This window comes from Lagopus leucura, unplaced genomic scaffold, assembly GCF_019238085.1.
Source record: "Lagopus leucura isolate 7727_CA_CO unplaced genomic scaffold, USGS_WTPT01 Super-Scaffold_739, whole genome shotgun sequence".
Taxonomy (NCBI): domain Eukaryota; kingdom Metazoa; phylum Chordata; class Aves; order Galliformes; family Phasianidae; genus Lagopus; species Lagopus leucura.
The window spans coordinates 21,859,826-21,882,212 of NW_024962255.1; the positions used below are offsets into that span (position 1 = coordinate 21,859,826).

Here is a 22,387-nt window from a genome sequence, read left to right on the forward strand (position 1 = left end):
AGGAGGGGAATGGGCACTGCAGGGAGTCCCAGGGTTATAAGCAGGGTTCATGTGCTCTAGGTGTTGTTGTAGGGTCTCCTGTAAAAAGGTGAGTAACAACATTTGTGGGCAGTGAACACTGGACACGGTGCTCAGCAGAAGTGACACATCCTTCAGGGTGGCTGCTGTGTCCTCTCCAGGTGACTCAAGCAATGAAAGAGAAGCCACCACCCAGCCTGGACACCCAGGCTGCCTGGCAAGGGAATGGCTGCTGCTTCCCAGCTGACCCCAGTGCCAGCACAGCACAGCTCAGGGACATCCCTCATTGGAGTTTTTCTCCACAGGTGTGCCCAGGTGGGATTGCGAAGCACTGCACACAGTGCTGGGGTGTCTCACAACAAGGAGCCCTCCCACTAAACCACTCATGGTAGCCCCATGGTGTCACCACACCACTGTGTTAGGAGACAGAACACAATGACCCAGCTCCTGCTCCCATCAGCTCCCCTGGCACAGCCCCAGTGCACCCCAGTGGAGCCAAACTCTGCTCTTTGCTGGTTTTATTGACACGGATGAGTTTCAGCAGGATCTTGTTCGTTGGAGCCAAGCCCAGTGCTGGTCCCTGCCCAATGCCATCATGCTGGGACCTCAGTCTCTTCTTGTGGCTGTTCCTTGGTCTCCAGTGCCTGGCGTGTGTCTACCTGCCACTGCTGCACCAGGTCCGTCGGAGTCTTACCAGCCTGTGAAAGGGGACAGAGGTTGAGATCAGGGTGGCAGACAATAGCATAAGCACATTTCACGCCACTCACCAAGTTCCTGGCCATCATGTCAGCCCCATGCAGGATCAGCATTTTAATGATCTTGTAGCGGCTGAGCCGTGTGGCATCGTGCAGTGCTGTGTCACCTTCCTGCAAGAGATGCAGCCTGGCTCTGTGCACCGCATCCCCAAGAGGACATGGGGACAGCGAGCACCTGGATGTTGCACTCACCCTGTCTGGGGAGTTGATGTCCACCCCACAGTGGATGAGGTGCTCCACAATATCGAGGTGTCCAGTGCGGGTGGCCACGTGGAGGGGGGTGCTGAGCAGCTGGGTGGGAGGAGCATACACCAGAATGGATCAGAACCCTTTCCCCACTAACACAGCATATGGACAGCCCTGTTTCCATACGGCCTGCCCGTGCTCCTGACGTTTCCCCATGCCCAGCCTCACCTTGTCCTTCATGTTGAGGTCTGCCCCCCGATCCTGAAGCAGCTTCACGGCGTCCAGGTTCCCTCCCCGGCAGGCCCAGTGCACGGCGGTGCTGTCCAGCTGGGCACACAGAGCTGTGTCTCAGCAGCGCCACCACCCAGCCAATCCCCAGGCCGAGCTGGCACAGCTTGGCTCATGGTCGCTACTGGGATGGGGACAGCCCAGCTCTGCTTAGGGGCCCCCCACTCCATATTATGCCCAGTGGCTCAGGTGTAGGAAGGGACTCAGCCTCACCCGGTCCCTGAAGTCGACAGTGGCCCCACTGTCCAGCAGCTTCTGCAGGATGTCCATGTGTCCCTCCAGCGAGGAGCGGTGAAGGGCTGTACGGTGGAACTGGAGGGGCCGAGGTATGGTCTTGGCAGTTGGTTCTAATGCCCTGGTCCAGAGCAGCCCCATCCCAGGGGCACCGCACTACCTCATCACACGTGTCTGGGGGGCCACCATCCGCCAGAAACTTCTCAATGACGCGGATCTTGCCCTGCACGGCGGCTTGCAGGAAGTCCTCTGGCTCCACGGGACCCTCCTGGGGCAGGACGGGGCAGGGCTGGGGCACGGGGACAGCAGGGGCTCCGTGCCCTGCTTCTCCAGGAGGGATCCCCAGCTGCTGCAGCCCCCTTCCCGCACCCTGCACATACAATCTCCTGGGGCTCTGGCGGTGGGGTGGGCTCTGGGGTGGCTGCCCGCTCCTCCCGGCGCTTGCGGCGCTGCTTGCGAAGCTCTATGAGCCGCTGAATGCTCCCCACGTCAATGATCTCCCGCCGCAGGTCCACCGAGCTTCTCCGCACCCGCTCCTGGCCCTGTGGGGACATGCAGCACGTTGTTGGTCCCCAGCTGGGAGCCCTGCTGCATCCCACTCCCCTGTACAGCCCCCACCTTGATGGCCTCGATGCCGCGGTTCCGGGGGCCTTGGCGTTTCTCCTCCTCCAGCTCTGGTGTGCTCATCCGCTCCACGGCCAGTGGCTCGCGTGGGCCATCACCTTTCAGCCTCTGTGGAGACATGGGGGGGCTGCAGAGCTCTAGGTGGACACCAAGCAGCCCAGCATCCAGCCCCAGGCACTGCTCATGTCTTCAGGATGCCTGGCAGCCCCTGGGCTCTCACTTGCTCACCTGCTCTGCTCAGAAGCCAGCTGTCAGAGTGTCTCCAGCTGGGAATTCAATACCTGCAGTAGCCCTCAGCCTTCTGGCTGAATGTGCCATTATGCCAGGATCCCCAAGGATAGTCAAGAACCCACCTTCTCTTCCTCTTCCTCCTCTGCCAGCTTCTGGTCAATGAGCTCCTTTGCTTTTTCTACATCCAGCTCCGTGATCTGTTCCACCTCCAGCTCCTTGCCTTTTTCCCCGTCCAGTTCCATGTCTGCCTGGTGTTCAGCCCCACTGGGGTGCCCTCGCAAGATAGAGCCTCTTCTCCTCACTGCAGGCACAGAGTTCCTGGCCCCAGCAGCTCCGCTGGCGGTGAGGCTTTATGCCTCCAGCCCCTCCGTCCCACTGCCTAAGGGCGCCAACAGCTGTGCCTGCTCCACATGACTGGGGCAACTTTGCCATGAGCTCACCCTGCTGCTTTCTGGTGCCTCTGGCTCATGTCCTGCATGCTCTTAAAATAACCTGTACCCCCTCCCCACCTAGCTGCCTGGGACCCCTGTACTGGGCACAGGGACCTGGGGCATGCAGGGCTTGTAGAGCTGGTCCAAAGCCTAGATGGAACAGTGCCAGGATATGTGGTAGCCCTGTAGTTCCTGAATACATGCCACCCACCCTGGGCAGTCAGGATGCTCGCGACAGCTCCATGCTGCTTTGGAGGATGACCTCAGGTCCGGAGCATCCAGAACAGCCCCATGGCCACCTGGTCTCCTTACTGCATGCACACAGGCATCAGGGCCGGCAGACAGAGACTGCAGCTGTTCCCAGTGCCAGGAACATTGCTCAGCCACTCCAAGCTTTGCTTTCCCTATTTGTAAGATGAGGGCAGCGCACCTCGTGCCGGGACAGTTAATGCGCTGGGCACCAGCCCCTGGGATCAAAGAGGAGGGACAGATGAGGACACATCACACTCCCGGGCACGTGTAGGACCCAGGGCCACGCTTGGGTGCTGTATCCCATGAGTGCCACAGAGATGGGAGGGAGAGGGGTGTACAGGGGTGACACACAGGGCTGTAAAAGGGGAACAGAGCTCAGACCACTGGCATCCCCCGTGCCCAGCTGTCCCTGCCAGGTGATTCTGGAACGGATGTCAGATGGGCACATGGGCCAGGGGACAGTCCCCGGCAAGTCCCAGAAAGGAGGAAGGATGAAAAGGCTTTATTGATAAATACACAGACTATGTACAGAGGGGAGACATCTCCGCCCAGTACTGCAGCCCCTGGGCCAGAGGCAGCAGGAGCTCGGATGGCGGGTCACAGCCTCTCCCCAAGGGGCAGCCCCACGGCAGGGCCCCCCAGCACACATTTGGTCTCGCACCTTCCACAGCAAATGAACCCACGTCTCCAGCCCACAGCCCTGGGGAGGGGACCCGATGAACCCAGCAGAGCCGGGACACGGCATGGGACATCCCCAAGGTGCCGCCGGGCCTCGATGCGGGAAGGGGACTCCCCGCTCCCCACCGGAGCTCAGTTCCTAGGTGGCAGTGGCTGGTTGACGATGACTTGCACCACAAAATCCTTCTGGATCTTGGTCTCCTGCAGCCGCGTGCGGTCAGTGAGCAGCTTGCCAGAGAAGAACCATCGCTGCCAGGCCAGGTCGATGCCCTCCTGCGCCTGCAGCTGCTTCTTCAGCTGCCCGATGGTGTCGGCCATGCTGGCGCTGAGCCGCAGGTCCTTGCCGGTGGACAGGCGCACCTTGAGGGCGAACTCGCGCCGGGCACTGGGGAGCGGCTCGGCCGGCTCAGCCACCTCCTCCTCGCCCCGCTCCAGGATCAGGTTGACGGGCGGTGCCAGGCAGTACACAGGCAGCTGGTAGCGGTTGCCCAGTTCATCGTAGCACTCCGTCAGCGACCCTGTGGACAGCGGGGTGAGCGATGGAGTCTTGCAAGGCACCCCCAAATGGGGACCCCCACTCCTGCATCCCCCCCACCACCACCCCTCACCATGGGGCAGGGTGATGCTGGCTCCGTCCAGGATGGCCTGGGCCAGGCTGTGGTCGTTGGCCTCCACGGCGTAGGCTGCAGCCTTCAGGGCATCCCAGATCTCCTTCCGGCCCTCGAAGGCAGGTGCTGTGTCCCAGAACTCGTCCCGCTTGCTGCGCAGCTGCCCGTCCGTCATGGGGTAGTCACTCTTCCACTTGGGACGCTCCTTCTTCAGGGGCTCATTGCGGCCTGGGGAGGCAGAGGGAGGCTCAAACTGGGGTCTCCCATTTCCCAGTAACAGCAAAGGGACCCATGGGCTATCAGGGTTACCCCACACCATGCACAGCGGTGTCCAAGGGACAGATCCCAACACAGCCATGGGAAATGCAGTAGCATTCCAGTGGGGTGCAGGGGGTTCCCTCCTGTGCTATGGAAACGGGGAGTCTGGGACAGCCTGGGGTGGCTGCAGGGCCCGGAGCCTTTGAGGCACAGCAGTATTTATAGCTTGGGGAATTAGCCAGGAAATAAGTCGGTGTGGCAGAGAGGGAAAGGGATTATAGGGGCTCACCTACAGCCCCAGCAAGGAGGGGGGCATGACTTCTCCTTCCTTTGCCCACTCCAGGGCAACGCTGTGGGAGGTGGCAGCACTGTACCACATTGAGTCCTGCCAACTCTGCAGCAGCCCCACAGCACTGTGTGCAGCCTCCTGCATGGCAACTGCAGCTGGATGCCATGCCACACAGCAGAGAAAGCTTGTCCCTGGGCTGGCAGCACCATGCTGTGGCAGGGGACACCTGTGTGACCAAGCTGTGAAACACCAGCCCCATGGGAATGGCCCCGTGCCACCAGTCTCACAGCAGGCCGGAAGTGTGGGGTAGGAAGGAGCTGTTGTCACTCCCAGCTGGGCTGGGGACAAAGAGTGTCAACATCTCCTTCCTGTCACTGCTTTCTGTGGGGCAGCCAGCCTGCACCATGCCTGCAGGGGCACAGAATGAGTGGAGTGTGACAGGGCAGGAAGGATGCTGAGTGCTACCAGGACCTGCTGGGCAGGGGGATGCCACCTGCCTGCTTGTGCAACCACCACTCGAGACAGCCACTGCTGCCAGCTCCAGGCTGTCACATCCTCCAGAAGGCTTTTCCTGGGGCTGGATGTGACACATGGCCTACGGCACAGAATGTAGCCACCCTGAGAACTGGGAACTGAGCACCCAAGCAGGATCGGGCAGGCAGCATCCTGCCTGCACTACATCCTCAAGCAGTCAGGGCAGCTGGCTGCAGCCAGCACTGCCAATTCAGCAGTCACGGTGCTGGGCAGGAGGGATTTGCAGTGTGGCAGAGCAAAGCAAGGTCAGAGACAGCACCTGCCCTGGGCACAGTGGACACCACCAGCCTGAAGGATGCAGTGAGGATCGCAGAGGAGGGAGCCACCAGCATCACAGCAGCAGCAAGTGGGCCACCACACCATCTTTGGGCCACCACAAGCTGCAGAGATAGTGGCTGGGGGAATGTCCCTGTCTCAGTGAGAGCAGGACATTCTCTCTGCAGCATCAGCCAGACAAGGGCACATGGGGATTAGTGGGTGCTGGAGGTCTCCTGTCCCACAGCTTCTGCTGCTGTCACCTTCATTGCCCGAGAGGTGGCTGCGCTTGTGGCCCCATGCGGCAGCTGGGAGCAGGCACAGGATGGCACAGCAGATAGCACTGCCAGGAAAGGAGGTCCCTCAGAGTTAGGGATGGACTCAGCCAGACAGCATGGCTCCCAGCCATCACCATGCCCCAGTTCCACTTTCAGGAAAGGGAAGAGGGCTGCAAGGAAGAGGGATCCAGGGGCTGCAGATAGGCATCCAAGCAGGCAGCGTGGCAGGGAACCCACTCTGTAGGAGCAGGGACAGGCTGTGGCCCCACTGCCACTGGCAGCCCTGCCCAGGTAGGCAGGAGCTAAGCCTCTTCTATTTATTGCTGCCACCCAGCCTGGACCCAGTCTCTAATCACCTTGTGTTGCTCTATTCCCGGCCCGTTGTGCAACTCCATGCCCTCAGGGGGCATGGGGGGTTAGGAGGTGCCCAGCTGTGCTCTAGCTCAAGCCAATGGGACCTGCAGGCAGCCTGCCCAACATGGCTTACCTGCTCCTGCACAGCTCAGCTCATAGCAAGGTTGCTTCCAGATAGACAATTTCCAGCACTCTGGACCCCACAGGGTCACCCCCTGTATGTCCCTGAACATTACCTAGGAGCTGTAGCAGTTCAGAGCCCACAGCCTCAGGTCGCACTCCTAGAGGAAGGAGTGTCAAAGGGGACACAGAGACAGCGAGTAGCACAGGGCACGCGGATCCAAGCCCTCCTCCCAGGAGCATCCTGCAGCGCTGCCTGTTCCGTGCCAGTCAGTACCCACAGACTTCCTCACCAGCAGTGGACACTGTCCTGTGGGAAAACTTGTCCCGCGAGAGACCCAGGCTGTGGGGTCCCCGCTCACGGTGCTTCCTGCTCCTCCCCGTGTGGGTGCAGCGGGCAGGGTGTGACTCACCGTGCCGCCTGCCCGGCGCTTGGCGGGGCCCACTGGGGAACGCTGGGGTGCAACGGGGCGAATTACAACAGAGGCAGTGCTGCCCCCGCCTTGACCGGTCCAAGCGTGCCGTGGTGGGGACGCATCAGGGACAACATAGGGACACGCTGGGGACACGCAGGGCTGGCGAAGCACGACGAGCGAATTCCGGCACAGGTATCCGTGGCACTCCGGTGTCGCGCCGGAGATGCGCGCAGCTCGCCCCAGGAGCCCGGCACGGCGCAGCCCCGACGGGGCGCACGGAGAAGGAGTGGGGAAATCCCCAGCAAAGCAGAGGGGCGGTGCGCCCCGGGGCTGACCCGGGAACCGGGAGGCAGCGGAGCACGGCGGCGGCTGAGCGCCGCTGAGGAGAGAACACCTCCCGGTGCTAGGCGGACAGCTCCCCGTCAGGACACGCCGCCACCGGACACCCCACGACCCCCGGTGCCCCTCACCTGCTCTCTTGCGGGGACTCCCGGCGGAGGGCCGCTCCCGGCGCTGCCGCCCCACGCAGCCGCCCATGGCGGGGGCTCACCGTCGGCGGCGGCGGCGCGGGCGGCTCGGCATGGGGCCGGCCCGGCTCCACGCCGCACACGACCGCGGGGCCCGGCGTCTTGCGACCGCACCGCCCGACTCCGAACGCCCGAGCCGCCCCACAGCCAAAGCCAACCCTCGCCGCGCCCCGCCTCCCCAGGTGCGCATGTGACCGCCCCGTCGCGTCCACGGCTCCCCGCCGCCGCTCCGCGGGGAGCGCCGCCCACGTGCGCGCGTCCGCTCCTCCCGGCACTTTTGTCCCTCCCGCGTCGCCGTACCCCGACTCTGGCCCCGCCCCCCGGTGTGCCGCCCTTCCCTGGGGTTGGGGGGGACGAGATGAGGAAGGGGCGCTGAGGTCGCGCGCATGTTCCGTGGGCGCTCGGGGCTGCGCGTGCGCACGGCGGGAGCGGCACCGGTCGCTGCCGTGGGAGCGCGGCGTCATGGCGGCGGGCGCTGAGGCGCTCGCTGCTTCCGTCCGAGACTTCGTGACCGGACAGCAGGACGGCCGCGCCGCGGAGTTGGCGGCAGGTAATGGGCGGGGCCCGGGCGAGGCTGCTGGGCTGGGTGCGCGCAGGGCGTCGGGGCGTGGGGCCGCGGGGTGGGGCCGCGGGGCTGCGTGCGGGGGCCGCTGAGCCATGTGGCTCGAGGGTACGGCGCTGCGCGTTGGTGGCGCGGGGCGAGGGGAAGCGCTGCTGGGAGGGGGCGTGGGGGGGAGGATTAGGGGCTGCGGGGCGGCAGCCGAGGCGAGGCGGGGTGAGCAGTGCCGCGTAGATGTGGGGTTTGGGGGAGCGAGGGCCGTGGGGAGAGTTCGGATTTCGTAAGGCCGATGCAGAGCACGGGATGGGGCCGGCTTGGGCGGGGGAGCGGGACTTCAGGGGGTGGGGATGTGGGAGCTGATGGGAGCGCGGGGCCGCGAGCCGTGACGCTGGGGGCATGGGCACGGCGGGCGCTGCTGCCGACGGTAAGGCAGCCCGCGGTCTGTCCGAGGTGCTCTGGGACGTACAGCTGTGCTTGGCTGCTCCCGCCCTCGGGTCTGGGCCTGTGCTCTGACAGCTCCTCTGTGATTTCTCCTTCCCTGGCAAGACTCGAGGCATTTGGTTCCCACTGCTTGGAGCAGCGATTTGTAACTTTGTTATGTTAGGGAGTTTGTAGCTTCTGGAAAGAGGATTTTTAAGGATAAAGGGATGCGTTTTGTTTCTGGATGGTGGCTTTGGCACATTTTGGGAAGTATTTGAGGGAGCGGACATAGACAGGGAAAGATAACCTTACAGCTGCTATTGTCATCTGTGGTCATGTTACAGAAGTGCCTGGAGAAAGCTTTGTCTCTTCGTAGACCTACAAAGAGAAGAGCTGTCCCCCAGCTCCCGTCAGCCATATGGCACTTGTGACAAACCTACCTTGAAAAGCAGGGGGGCTGGCAGGTGTCCTGTGGTGTCTCTGACCCTGAATAGAGTCATGTGTCAGAAAGTATTAAATTACAGCACGTATCCTTGAATGAAAGGAGAGGTTTTTTTCTAACCTCACTGCCTTTTGTGTAATTGTTGGAAGAAGCACGTTGAACTGCCTTCGTGTGCTGCTGAGTGCTAAATTGAGTGTAACTTGACAGGTAGGAGGGGGAGCTTGGTGCTGTCACAGGCAGTTTGGGCTGTGTAGGTCAGCATGTGTCAGAGAAGGCTGAGTTTGCTTTTATTAAAGCGTGTGGAGAGAGAGAATGCTGTTGGAGAAAGCCATTGTGATCGCTGGGAATTACTGTACACACACTGTAAGGGAGCTGGAGAGACATAAGCAGTGGAAAGTGTATGGAAATGATATATGGAAGGATGGCATGTGAAAGTGAGGTGTCAGGGAAGGCTGGTGGATTTCAAGTAAGAACACAGAAAGGGGTAAATTGCTTGCTTCTGTTTAGCCTCGCGCTCTAGGAACACACCAGAGAAGGGCAGCCCTTCAAGTAAGGGGAGCTTACTGGGATGCAAGGTGCACAACAACTGGTTCTGCTGGAGCTGAGCTTGCACTTCATCTGTACTGTGTGCTGCTGCTCTACGTGCTGCTGGGCTCGTGTGCTTCCCTCATGCACAGTGAAATCAAGCAGACCTCTGTGACCAGAACAAGCTTGCTGGAGTAGAGGGAGGGGGTTCGCAGCCACAAGAACATGGTGGTTGGTTGTGGCCAGACCATTGCTCTTCAGCTCTTTCCTGTTGGTGTGGTCACCAGCATCTTTGTCTAAATACTGCATTCAGGCTTTGAAAATGTAGAGCAACTGAGTGCTCAGCTGTGGGACTAGTGTGTATCTGACGTTCTGCACCATGGCAGAAGTCAGAGTCACAAGCTTGCAGAAGCTGTGCTCTGGAATGAGATGGTGGGATCCTAGGTGTGAAGGAGCGCTCTGCTTTGTGCCCAAGCACAGTGCCTGCTTGCTACCATGCTCCTGTTTTCCTGCAAGAAGCTTTGCCAGCAGCTCACAGTCTCACTTGAGACACCTCTTCTTCAGCCTGTGCTGTCCATTCTGCGGCCGGCTGGACTCTCCTTCTTCCTCATGGCTCTCCTTGCCGTGTCTCCTCTCCCCTCTGTGCCAAGTGGGACTGGAAGTGCTGTCTTTGGAGTCAGGGCTGCTTGCTAACAGAAAACGTGGTCATCCCTTCTTCCATTCCCAGGGACCTCTCTTCAGTGAACAGCACAATTTAGTACTGGAACTAACTGCTTTAGGAAGAGACAGTAAATACTGGCAACAGCAGGATACACTAGCTGAGGCAAGGCCCAGATGAAACCTTTGGGCTTTCTGATATGTGGGTGCCCCACCAATTGTAGGGAAGCCCTCAGCAGGGCGGAGAGGTGAATGCTTCTGGGCAAAGATGGTGAATCCTGGGGATCAAAGGCACACAGAGCTGTTTTACTGGGTGAGTGTCACACTGGCTGGTAGGGGTCCTTCTGCTGGACTTTTGTAGGATGCAGCAGATCCTTGCCAAAGCCTCCTGAGGAGTGACTCTTCCCCCAGTTCAGCTGCAGGTGAGTGAAGCAACCTGGCCAGGATCTCTGAGTCAGAGCTGCAAATGCACTCCAGCATTGTGTCGTACTCTAACCACAAAACCATATTTCTCTGTGCTCTCTGCCTTGGAGGGAGTTTGTGCAGGTGTTGCTCAGTGTAGAGATGATGGAAGCTGAGTGCTTGTTAATGTCCGGGCTGTTTGGCTCAACCACTGCCTTGTTAAGAGCGTGATTTCTTTTGTCTCCTAGGGAGCATTGGGGGAGCTGCCCTCTGCCTCAGTGACAGTCTGGGAGCCTCTTTGGTTTACTCTTTTTATCTCTTCTCTCCAGGAGTGAAAGATGGAAGCTGGACTATTCTGCAGCTTGTGGAAGCCCTGGGGTAAGGAAAGCTGTGTACATGTTATATGTCGTATAAGGGTATTGTGGGAGAGATTCCCATACTAAGGGACAACAGGAAGGAAAAGTGTGCATGCTGACATCTTGTCCTGTGCAAACTGCCTTCAGCACCACCAGGCACACATACACCACAAGTGTGCTGTCTGCTCACTGCATGTTGCCCTCGCAGGGCAGGGGGGGGCCTGTAAGTCTCTCCTGGGACTGAGGAAAGGCAAGCAGTGAGCTGCAGAGCACACTAGGAAGAACTAGTGTGACTCCCTAGCAAGAGACTCCCTAGCAAGAACTGCCTGACCACACAGTTGCACTGCTCCATGTCATGAGTTGACTGCTGCTTGGCTTTATTTCTGTCTCTGAGCTTTCATGGGCTGGGACTTGGGGGAACCTCATTTTTTTTTCCAGCTGTCACCTTGTAGGAGGCTTTGTCCTTTTTCATCTCTTATGATTTTGAGAGCCTGACTTCTGGTTGCAGAGCATGATGCAAGAGTAATTTCCTTGGTCTGACTTGAGAAGAGGCCTCTTACCTTGGATTTATTGCTGTGTGAGGCCAGGTGCTTGTGAGCAGCATGGTCAGGGGAGCAGGAGTCATCTCCTACCCTATGTGCCAGTTGGGCAGCACTGTGCTGCTGTCCCCCTGCCTGGAGAGCAGCTCTTCACAGAATCACACAGAATCACCCGGGTTGGAAGGGACCTCAAGGATCATGTAGTTCCAACCCCCCTGCCTGGCAGGGCCACCAAACATACACATTTAGATCAGGTTGCCCAGGACCCCGTCCAACCTGGCCTTAAACACGTCCAAGGACAGGGCATCCACAACCTCCCAACCTCCCAAGCTCTTGTTTCATGCCTATAATGTGTTTGCTCAGGGTGCACTTCCTGTGTGGGTATCTCTGTTCACATCAGGCCTCTTGGGTTTTTACCATGTGTGGGCTAGGTTCTGCCTGGAAAACACCGATCCCCGGACACGAGGGCGAGGCATCCAACTGCTGTCCCAAGTGCTGCTCGAGTGTCACTCCTTGCTCCAGGAAAAGGAAGGTAAGGTCTGCTATGAATTCTGGAATGGTTGTAAGCAGGTTGGGGGCCAAGCCTGTGACCTGAAAGAGTCTAGCCTGTGTTTGGCAAAGGAATTGATTTAGCACTGTGGCAACTTTGTGCGTATCTCTCGAGTCAAAGTCCAAGAAGGATGTGGGGCCCCACATTGCAGCCTGTTTGCCACCTTCACAGCACAATTCAGGCTACTCCCTGAATGTACCAAGGCCAGGTGCTGCAGCTGGTGCCCCTGGCAATGTGTGGGTGCTGCGCACTCAGGCATGCTCGGTGCTGCGTGGGAAGCCTTGGGGACACATCTGAATGTCAGAATCCTTGGGTGGTGATTCACTGCAGGAAAACCATCCTTCACAAAGCGAGTCATGCCACAGCCCTGAGGCCTGCCTAAGTTAACTCTGGGGGATCTCTGTGGCCTGTGGTGGAGGGCAAGTCACCGTAAGGATGAGAGGGGAGAAGAGGGATGGGGTGAGAGAGGAATATTCCCTGTATGTGTAAACAAGAAAAAGGTTTGGCTGTGTTACATGCCTCTAAGCAGCTGGCTGGCGAGGAAAAGCAGTAAGTGCTTCCAGAATAACTTTGGGTAGGGGCATTGCTGGTAAGTTGCTCAACCTGAGCCAGCAGGATGGCAAGACCCATGGGGAAGTAGCTGATAGGCGAGGTGATGAATAGGAGGGGGAAAGCAGCAAGCGCTTGGCTTGATGTTGATGTAAGTCTTGGACTGGCACTGGGCAGGGCTGTGAGCAGCTGTGCAAAGAGCTGCTGGTGTAGCTGGGGTCAGGAATGACTGTGGTAAGGATGGGGTGGCTCTAGAGGAACAAACAGGCGGAGAGGTTTGTCATGAGGCCTGGCGGAGTCAGGGGAGTGAGCTTGGTTTTCAGCCGAGTCATTAGCAGCTCTGGAGTAGGACAGGCAGAGTCAGTCCCCAGGAGGAGAGCCATCCCATCTCCCTTCGTGGCTCTGCTCACGCAGTCTGTTTCTCAAGCACTGCATCAGGCTGCCTCCCAGGGAGTGAGTTTCTGCAGCAGCTGTGGGTGCAGGATGCTGCCAGCCGGCTCTTCCAGTCTGCTTCCTGCTGCCGCTCCCCAGGCTGGGCTGTGCAGGCGCCCGTGGCCATGACTCAGGGGCCGGGAACGTGTTGTGGAGCTGAGCGTGGGTGATCCGGGGCTCCTGCTCCACCCCACAACATCCTGCAGCTTCGGCCAAGCAGGCGTCGGCCGCTTCCCAGCCTGTGTCTGCACTCACGTGTCTGGACAGGCCAGGGCGAATGCCTCGCAGGCAGCCTGAGCACCTGAGCTCAGGCAGTGGGTGCTGCCCTGCTGCGGTCAGACTCAGGGGGTTGCTCCATAGCAGGAGGGAGCAGGTGTGAGAGCCAAGTGTGTGCATGCAGCGGTGTCAGTTCCTCTCACAGTGGTGAATGATGCATTCTCACTGTTCAACATGCAGCTGTGACTCCAGGGGCTAACGAATATTGGTATCTGTTTCTGACAGTTCTGCACCTGGTCCTGTTTTATGAGAACCGGCTGCAAGATCATCACCTCATGATCCCTTCAGTGCTCCAGGGTCTGCGTGCACTGGTGAGCTCATGCTTCCCTGGCTCACAGTGTGAGGATGGCTGCGGGGTGATGCTGGGAGGAAAATGCAACTCATAGCTATGGCTTAGAGCAGCTTGTGGAGCAGAGCCCAGCTGGGCTTACAGCTCTGTGGCATTGCCCTGCCTTGTGCTCCTGCTCCTGCAGGGGAGTAGAGGCTGCCATGACTTTTTGGTGTTCTGGGGCAAGGATTTCTGGCTACCCTTTGGGACAGCACTGATGGTTTTCCTATCTGTCTGTGAGGGTAACAAACTCCCCTCAGGGTAGGAGAGGATCCTGCAGGTGGCTGCTGTACGTTCATTGTTCCTATTGCTTTTCTATTCCTATTTCCAGAGCCTATGTGAGGCGCTGGCCCCAGGGCTAGCAGTTTCTATGCTCAAAGCCATCTTCCAGGAGGTGCACGTGCAGGTGAGCAATGTGATTTTCATCCTCCTATCTCTGTTTCGTGTTTTCTGTGTCTAGGGAAGGTCTGTCAGCATTCTGCACCAGTGCAGTGTAGCGTGTCCTTCAGCAGCAATGCAGTGTTCCTGCAGAGCTCAGAGCCAGCATGGCTCACTGCAGAGCAAGAGACAGAAGACAGATGAGGCTCCCATTTGGCTCTTGTCCCCTCTTTTGTCAGCCTTATGAAGACTGTTTCCTTTGCTCTGTTCTCTGGACTGTTTTAGTGGCCCTAGTTCCTAAATTCTTCTCCATCTTAAGACTGCTTTCTCTGGAAGGCCTTGGGCAGCACATGTGGCCCAGGTGTGATTGTAACAGTGTATTCTTTCAGTGATAATCAGTCAGTCAGGTTCAGGTGCAATTGTACACCCTCCACATGGTAAATGGGATCAACATGCCAGAAAGCAGCAGTGGAGCTATTGTGGGTCCCTGCCTGCTTCTCAAGAGCATGTGCATACTCCTGGGTGGTGAGGTAGCAATGCTGCATATATGGAGGTTTGTTTTGATTCCTCTGCTCCTCCTTCCAGTCCCTGATGCAGCAGGACCGCTACACAGTCTACAGCATCATCACCAATTTCATGGCCACCAGGGAGGAAGGTGAGGGCGCAGATGCCAGAACCACTCTGGGGTCGTTTGGGCTAGGAGAACGGCTTGCTTTCTCCTGCTCAGAGCGCTCTGTGGCACTGCCTGGAGAAAGCTGGAAGGAGCTGTGGGGCTGGGGAAGCAGAGCTGATTTCATGCAGTGTTGGTGAACTTGGTTGTCCTGCACCTTCTTTCTGCAGAGCTGAAGGGCCTGGGTGCTGATTTCACTTTCGGCTTCATCCAGGTGATGGATGGGGAGAAAGATCCCCGCAACCTGATGGTGGCCTTCCAGATTGTGCGTGATCTCATTGTCAAGAACTATGCCCTGGGTGAGCCTGTGTCTGCTGTGCAGAACTGAGTGGGGGCCATGTTGCTCTTTTCTTTCTCTTTTTTTTTTTTTTTTTTTGAGTTGTTGGAGGGATGGCCCTTGGGGCACAAGCGGGACTAAGTTGTGTCTGACATGACTTGGGAGCTGTAGAGCCAGCCTGTCACAGATGCTAAGCTTGGCAGCTGTGTCCCTCTTGCTCACTATCTCTCATCACCCTCTTCATTTTCTACTTGCAGGTCCCTTTGTGGAGGAGCTGTTTGAAGTGACATCCTGCTACTTCCCCATTGATTTTACTCCAGTGAGTGAGTCTGCTGCATGCTATGGCCTGTTCTTTCTGGTGTTTTCTCAGGGTCTCATGTTCCCTTCAGGGAATGGAAGGAGTGGGTGGTCAAGTGTCTTAGCCTGGGCACTGTTGTCTTGTTAGATGTAGTATCTAGGCTGATGGCAGATTGGCTCTAGAGGTTGACATTGCTATTGCCATGCTGGATATGAGATGATGCATCCTCAGCTGATGGCTGGCCTGGGATGTTTCATGAACTGCTCTCTATACTTCCCCTCCAGCCCCCCAACGATCCACATGGCATCCAGAGAGAAGATCTGATCCTTAGCCTCCGAGCTGTACTGGCCTCCACACCACAGTTTGCTGAGGTAGGTAGCAGTTTGGGTTCTTGAGCACAGGCTGCATTTCATAGTACTGCAACTCCTAGCACAGCTCTGCAGGAAGTAAAAAAACTGGGACCAGGAGACTGTGAACAGGCACCCCTGTGTCTTGGTGCTCTTTGTGCTCTGCCTGTCCCTGGGGCTGGACATGTGGGGGGTTCTGCCTGTTGCACTTTTTTTTTTTCTACCTCTGCCTCTCCTGGTGAAGGCTGAGCTTGCAGCCCTGCAGGGCCATGGACAAAGTGGTACAAAGAGCAGGATGAGTTTTAACCATCTCTTTCTGCAGTTCCTGCTCCCTCTGCTCATCGAGAAGATGGATTCAGACCTGCAAAGTGCCAAACTTGACTCCCTGCAGACTCTGGTAAGGAGGCATCCACCACTCCCGTCAGCCCACAGCTGGACAGTGCCAGTAACAGCCAACCACAGCCAAGTTCCTCTCCTGTATCTGGCAGCCAAAGACTCCCTTTCAGAGCCCGGTTTACAATTTCCAGGATCCTAGTTAGGCCTATATCACTCTTTCTTCTGAGTGCTTCACGCAGTTCAGCTTGAGCCTGCCAGGGTGGGCAGCACACTGCTCTCTATTTACTGGCACTGATTTTTTTTTTTCTTTTTTTTTCTCCTGGCTCCTGTTTACAGACTGCTTGCTGTGCCGTCTATGGGCAAAAGGAGCTACAAGAATTCCTCCCTAGCCTCTGGTCATCCCTGCGCAGGGAGGTAAGTGCTGCAGAGCCCCTAACAAATGTTCCAGCACAGCTGGACTCCACTTGAGCAGGAGTTCACAGCCAAACCAGTAGAGCCCCATATCTCCCACCAACCCCCACCTGTGGCCTTGTACAGTCCAGATGAAAAGGGGTTTGGGGGGGGACAGGCTACTCCTACCAGTGTGTCTGGGGGGCTTGTTGGGTGTGCTTGTTCAAAGCACACAGGAAGCAATACTGGAGCCTGAGCCTCTTCAGGCCATGTTGGGAGCATGAAGCCTGTGGTTGGGGGTCAGCATTGAGCTTAGCTTACCCCATGGCATTTCCTGCAGGTGTTCCAGACAGCGAGTGAGAAGGTCGAGGCAGAGTGTCTGTCTGCATTGCACGCCCTTTCTGCTTGTCTCTCCCGTTCTGTGCTCAGCTCAGATGCTGAAGACCTGCTGGACTCCTTCCTTAGCAGCATTCTGCAAGGTAGGGAGACCTGCCTATCCCTGAGCAGAGTGGCCTGTTGGCACTGCCGGAGCTGCAAGCATCCTCCTAGCCAGAGGAGGTGGTCTGCCCTCACATTCTCCTTGAAGCCTGTTTCTTCTATTTCTGGCTTTCACAGCCAGTGTTGGCTTCTCTGAGAGAGTATCAGCTGTAGGAGGGAGGAGAAGTAGGAAATACAGTAGGAAATACAGACTGAATGGAGTTGCTTCCCACTCTCTTTGCAGTGGGACGTCCAAAGCTTTGCTGTATGCCTTAAACTGGGGGCAGCAGCTCTGCCCAGGAGGCTGCACTACAGCTCAGAGCTGTGTCCCAGGAGCACATCCCAGTCAGCCATGGCCTGCACATGAGGCAGAGGCGGTTCTGCTAGTGTGGCTGATGCCAATCCTATCTCAGATTGCAGGCACCATCTGTGTGAGCCTGACATGAAGCTGGTGTGGCCAAGTGCCAAACTGCTGCAGGCAGCAGCAAGTGCCTCCCTCCGCACTTACCATCGTCTCACCCACAGCATCCTTCCCCTGCTGCTGGAGCAGTACAACAAGCATTCGCAGGTGAGGGGCACCCTGGGTTTGGCAGTCAAAGGCAGCAGGGCTGAGTGCACCCTGTGACTCTGTCCAGCTTGGTGAGAGGAAGGGGGCATCAGCCATAGTGAGTGTCCTTCCCTGGCTGTGGGTGGGCGCCCCTGTTAACCCCGTGGCATTGGGCTGAGATGTAGCAATTACAGAGAGTTGGGTTACACCTTTGTATCCCTGCAGAGCAGCCAGAGAAGGACAATCTTGGAAATGCTGCTGGGTTTCCTGGAGTTGCAGCAGAAGTGGGGACGTGTAGAAGAAGGTGAGGTTTGCTGGTCCTTCTTCTGGAGGAACCCAGACTTCCTTAAGTGTGACCCTGGAAGCTTCAGGCACTGCATTGCCTTCCCTTATACTGGCGGAGAAGAAAAGCTCATTGACTTGGGTGGCTGTGTGTGCAGCCTGCCCCGGGGATTTTGTGTGATTGGATGTGAACTGGCAGGGCATCAGAAAGTGTCTGGCCAGCGCTGTGGTGGTGGCTGTGCTGTGACAGTGAGATGCAGGCAGTGACTCCATGCTTCTGTCTCCAGATGAAAGTGCTCTGCTGTCGCTCCAAGAGACAGTTTGCTCTGTGGTGTTCTCAGCACTCACAGATCCCAGCGTGCAGCTCCAGCTGGTCGGGATCAGGGCGCTGACTGTCCTGGGCTCTTTGCAAGGTTGGTGTCTCACATCCCCTGGGGAGGCAGAGGGGAGGCATTGCGCTGCTCTGGGAGCTGTGGTCAGCTGCCTGTGCTGCATGTGGATGCACAGGAGGAGTGGCAGCACTTGTTATTCAGTCTGTGAGCTCCAGGAACACTTGATTTATCTTGCCTGCTTGTGCTGGGCACCTTGTATCTTTGGAGTTTGTGTGATGCTGCATTGCTAACAGCCTGGACAAGAAGAGGGAAGGATGCTGGCCAGAACACTGAGATCTTAGCCTCTGGCCAAGGGCATAATTCTTCTATGGCTCTTGTTCCAGGCTTCCTGTCTCCCTCTCACCTGGAGCTGGTTGTGGATCATCTTGTCCGGCTTGCTCTTCATGAAGAAGATTCCCAGAGCAGGTGAGTGCTGGGCTGACACTGCTTCAGTCACCCATACTCTGGGAAGAGGAATGAGACCTGGCTCTGCTACAGAGATGGTCTTAGTCTGGGTGGAGACAAAGGAACTGTGGAAAGTAGAGACCACGTGTGTGTAGAAGCAAAGGATTAAGCCAGGTGGTTTCTGGAATCAGAATTAGAAAGTCTGGGTCTGTCAAAGCAAGGGACCCTACTGCCAATAGGATGAAAAAGGCAGAATCCTGAGAAACAGGTTTCTGGTGGTATGTTCTGGCCCAGATCTTTGCAGCTGATGCACAGACAGCCCAGAGTTTGCATTGTTTACATCATCCCTCCTGCTCTCTTCCCTCCTGGCAGTGAAGCAGCGATGGAAGCAGCTGGATCTCTAGCCCCTGTCTACCCAAAAGTTTTCTCTGGGCGCATGGTGCCCAGGCTTGGAGAGGAGCTGCAGTCAGGTAGGACTGACAGCCTTGCAAAGGGGTTAATTTCTATTGGGGTGAAACAGAGAGACTGTGCCATATGGTTCTTCTCATTGAGGAATTCCTAGCACACAAGCTGTGTTGCTTGCACTGTGTCTGGGGATCACAAGCAGCCTGCACAGCAGGGACTGCCCTTGAGGAGCTGCCCAGTCACAGGCAGGACAGGATGCCTTGGACTTGGCTTGGGCCTGTCTTTTTGTGCTGCTACGCTCCAAATTGAGCACTGCGAGGGGGCTGGGAGCCATTCCAACACCTCTCTGAGCTGCATTTCCTCTTTAGAGCGGGAGGAAGAAAGCTCCCAGGATCTCTGCTCCTTGCAGCAGCGCTGCCTGCAGGCCTTGGCAGCCGTGTCCACGCACACCAGCATCGTGAAGGAAACTGTCCCTGTTCTGCTCCAGCACCTCCGGAATGTGCAGAAAGGTAGCACAGCTGGCAGCAGGCAGCTCTGTGCAGCACCCACTCCTCAGGAGATGAGGAGGGAGGGCTGTGTTGCTGACCCCCCTATGTCCTGTAAATGAGGCCATGCACCTGATTGCTGCCCTAAAATGCTGGTGTGGATGTGGGGGTGGGTGCAGTGGCTGTTGATGCGATGCTGAATGTGCCCTGCAGGGAGCGAGGCCGGGAATGCCCAGGAGGTGGTCTCAGTATGCCAGAGCCTGCACCGCGTGGCCCTGCAGTGCCAGCAGGACGCGGAGGGCTGCTGGTACTACCACCAGGCAGTGGTGCCGTGTCTGCTGGCTATGGCTGTTCAGGCTGCCACACAAGGTAAGCAGTGCGGCTCGAGCAAGAGAGAGAACAGCAGCAGTGCGCTGGGCTTCCTGGTCCAGCAAAGAACGCTGCTGCTGCCACCCAACGGCAAACGCGGACACTGCGGGCCCCTGATCAGAGGCAGAGCACCGGTGCTCCATGGCATGTGGGTCACAGGGCTGTGCCTGCCTCTGGGCAGTGCCAGTGGGCTCCACCGCTTCCCTTTCCACCCGTTGTTTGCAGAGAGCAGCCACCCACTGGTAAGCAAGGCGCTGCTGGAGGAGGAGGTGCTGACTGCCATGGTCCCTGTTATCAGTGCTGCCACCACTCACCTTAGCCCTGAGTGAGTAGTGCTGGTGTGGGATGCTGGACACTGCCTCGGGGGAAGGGCAGGCTGCGTGTCCCTCTGCTGCTCCACAGAGGAGGTACTCAGGAATTCTCTGGTGACACTCCCAGAGCAGCACATTGCGATGTCTCTTTTCTCTTAGGCTGGCTGCCCAGAGTGTATCTCATGTGGTGCCCCTCTTCCTGGATGGAGAGGTCTCCTTTCTGCCCCAAAACAGTTTTCCTTGCTCTTTCCAGCCCTTCGAGGTGTGTGGGGTGTTTTAATTGGGCAAGGACTCAGGATGTTGGCACAGGCTGCCAATGAGGATCATGGTGATGTGGGTGTGCTGTTCTTCCCCCACAGGATGGGGAGTGTTTGGAGCCACAGAGACGCCTAGTTGCCCTCCTCATGGCCTTTGTCTGTTCCTTACCCCACAATGTAAGTTGGTGAGGAGAAGGGTAGAAAGGGCCTTGGCCGAGCACCATTCTGTCCAGATCCATAGTAAGCTGCATGGGCAGAGAAAGGGAGCAGTAGTGGACCTAGTTTGTAACACACTCCCTGTCTCTTTTAGGTGGTAATTCCACAGCAGGAACGGTTGCTCCGGGAACTGCTGGCACTGAGTTGCTCCTGCAGCTGTCCCTTCACAGCCACCACAGCTTCCAAGTGCTTTGCAGGGCTTGTAAACAAGCACCCAGCAGGTAAGGGAGGAAACAGATTTTGGGGGTCCCTGCTCAGGGCTGGCAGGGAAATGGCTCAGTCTCCCACTTCTGTGTCCCCAGGGCAGCAGCTGGATGAGATCTTGCAGCTTGCAGTGAATAGGATGGAGCCTGGCCTTACAGAAGGGCCTCACCGAACGCAGGCACTCACCCTGCTGCTCTGGGTAAGGCTCCTCTATGGTGAGAGGGAAGTGCCTCGGGGTGCCCCAGCTGTGTGATGCTGACTCTGCTCTGCCTGCACAGGTGACTAAAGCCCTGGTGCTGCGCTACCACCCCCTGAGCTCCCATCTAACAGACAAGGTAGGCAGCAGTGAGGTTGGGCACTCCGGAAGGAGCTTTCCCACTCCCCCTGCCTCTGGTCAGCAGCCCAAGTTGCCATGGCTCTCTTTTTCAGCGCTCTCTTCCTTACAGCTGCTGGGCCTGCTGAGTGACGTGGAGCTGGGCCCCACTGCAGCCGATGGCTTCTCCCTGCTCATGGCTGAGTCCCCAGACGTGCTGCACAAGGGCTGCCATGCTGACGTGCGCATCATGTTCCGCCAGCGCTTCTTCACTGACAACGTGCCCAAGCTGGTGCAAGGCTTCCATGGGGCTGGTGCGGGTGAGCAGCTGGCCCCAGCCTGGCCTCACCACTTTGTGCCCCTTTACCCTGGGGATCTGAGCCAGCATCCCCTCCTTCCCCTTGCTACTTGTGACCATCTCTGCCTACAACAGATGTGAAGGCCAATTACCTGAAGAGTCTATCCCATGTGCTCAACCATCTTCCCAAGCCTGTGCTGGTGACAGAACTGCCAACGGTGAGAGCCAGCCTCAGTAAGGGGGCTACGGCAGTGCAGGCTGCACAGCAGGGTTACTCACATTTCCAGTGTCATCTCCACCCACAGCTGCTTTCCCTCCTGCTTGAGGCCTTGTCCTGCTCAGACCGTGTAGTACAGCTCTCCACCCTGAGCTGCCTCCAGCCGCTGCTGCTCGAAGCCCCCCAGATCATGAGCCTGCACATCGACACGCTGGTCACCAAGTTCCTCAGCCTCACCTCCAGCCCCGCCATGGTGCGTACACCTCTCTCCTCTGCACCACACCCCCCTCCTGTGTCCCAGCCCCTTCCATCCTTCATTCCTTTCCCTTTCAGGCTGTCCGCATTGCTGCCCTGCGTTGTGCTCACGCGCTCACCAGCCTGCCCACGATAGTGGTAAGTGCTCCTGCTTCCTGCTCCTCCTTGTGCAAGTGGGTCCCAGCCATGGCTGGGGCAGCCAGCACCCTGGAGGGCTCTTGCTGAGAGCAGTAGTTGTCCTCCAGCTGCTCCCATACAAGGCCCGAGTTATCCGGGCGCTGGCCAAGCCTTTGGATGACAAGAAGAGGCTGGTGCGGAAGGAGGCAGTAGCAGCACGAGGGGAATGGTGAGTGCATGGCTCGAGCTGCAGGGGAGTCAGCATGTTTAAGAGGTGGCTGATGGCAGTCTCTGTCTCCACAGGTTCCTGGTGGGGAGCCCGGGCAGGTGAGCACCCTGCATCCTCTCCCTGTGCTTACTGACAATCTGACCAGGACCCCGTCAATGCCGTGGACCCAGCTTCCCTTGGAGCCTGGTATTGCCTGGAGCACTGAGGCTGGAGAATGGAGACCTGCAGGCAGCACCTCCCCTGTGGCCCCTTCCTGGCCCACTGCCCTCTCTTCTGCACCTAGCAGAGGGAAGGAGCTGTGCTGCTTATGACTTACCTGTACCGGGGACACTGAGGGACAGATTTGCCACGTGTGAACTGCACGGGCAGGCTTGTGCACACAGGTGCTCTGTGCAGCACCCCACGTGTGAGAGGAATAAACTTGTCTGTTTTGGTAATGCTGTGTGGGGTCTCAGCCTGGGCTGCACTGAGACCCCAGTGCCCACAGCTGAAGGGACTGGGTGTAGGTCCTTACTTCTCCTTGCAAGCTGGAATCGTAAGACTTCCTCTGCCCTCAGCCAGC

The 22,387-nt window shown here is 57.9% G+C and overlaps 3 protein-coding genes across 6 annotated transcripts; 1 reads left to right on the forward strand and 2 right to left on the reverse strand.

The window, feature by feature from the left end:
* Positions 1 to 528: 528 nt before the first annotated feature.
* On the reverse strand, positions 529 to 2,689 carry ANKRD2 (ankyrin repeat domain 2). Its single transcript, XM_042862959.1, has 9 exons — positions 2,459 to 2,689; positions 2,100 to 2,213; positions 1,862 to 2,023; positions 1,642 to 1,749; positions 1,461 to 1,559; positions 1,188 to 1,286; positions 966 to 1,064; positions 786 to 884; positions 529 to 716 (listed from the first exon to the last, which is right to left on the reverse strand). Exons 1-9 carry the CDS (start codon positions 2,576 to 2,578, stop codon positions 612 to 614), a joined length of 1,005 nt encoding a protein of 334 aa, XP_042718893.1. The 5' UTR covers positions 2,579 to 2,689; the 3' UTR covers positions 529 to 611.
* An 816-nt stretch (positions 2,690 to 3,505) lies between these two features.
* On the reverse strand, positions 3,506 to 7,346 carry UBTD1 (ubiquitin domain containing 1). Of its 3 annotated transcripts, XM_042862962.1 has the most exons (4): positions 6,807 to 7,004; positions 4,853 to 6,703; positions 4,306 to 4,533; positions 3,506 to 4,215 (listed from the first exon to the last, which is right to left on the reverse strand). In XM_042862962.1, the coding sequence occupies exons 2-4, from the start codon at positions 5,109 to 5,111 to the stop codon at positions 3,830 to 3,832; spliced, it is 873 nt and encodes a 290-aa protein (XP_042718896.1). In that variant the 5' UTR covers positions 5,112 to 6,703; positions 6,807 to 7,004; the 3' UTR covers positions 3,506 to 3,829. The 3 variants fall into 3 exon arrangements, with proteins under 3 accessions (XP_042718896.1, XP_042718897.1, XP_042718895.1); XM_042862963.1 differs by lacking the exons at positions 4,853 to 6,703; positions 6,807 to 7,004 and adding an exon at positions 7,280 to 7,346; XM_042862961.1 differs by having other exon boundaries at positions 4,853 to 7,004.
* A 433-nt stretch (positions 7,347 to 7,779) lies between these two features.
* On the forward strand, positions 7,780 to 22,262 carry MMS19 (MMS19 homolog, cytosolic iron-sulfur assembly component). Of its 2 annotated transcripts, none has more exons than XM_042862989.1 (31): positions 7,780 to 7,886; positions 10,671 to 10,719; positions 11,668 to 11,768; positions 13,269 to 13,354; positions 13,703 to 13,777; positions 14,335 to 14,404; positions 14,590 to 14,718; positions 14,954 to 15,015; positions 15,279 to 15,365; positions 15,664 to 15,738; positions 16,014 to 16,091; positions 16,408 to 16,546; positions 16,958 to 17,112; positions 17,317 to 17,395; positions 17,661 to 17,786; positions 18,089 to 18,170; positions 18,522 to 18,619; positions 18,923 to 19,063; positions 19,253 to 19,408; positions 19,634 to 19,733; positions 19,879 to 19,981; positions 20,079 to 20,153; positions 20,287 to 20,413; positions 20,495 to 20,595; positions 20,675 to 20,731; positions 20,843 to 21,029; positions 21,143 to 21,225; positions 21,313 to 21,477; positions 21,558 to 21,617; positions 21,725 to 21,825; positions 21,900 to 22,262. In XM_042862989.1, exons 1-31 carry the CDS (start codon positions 7,799 to 7,801, stop codon positions 21,925 to 21,927), a joined length of 3,063 nt encoding a protein of 1,020 aa, XP_042718923.1. In that variant the 5' UTR covers positions 7,780 to 7,798; the 3' UTR covers positions 21,928 to 22,262. The 2 variants fall into 2 exon arrangements, with proteins under 2 accessions (XP_042718923.1, XP_042718924.1); XM_042862990.1 differs by lacking the exon at positions 7,780 to 7,886 and adding an exon at positions 10,340 to 10,361.
* Positions 22,263 to 22,387: the final 125 nt, after the last annotated feature.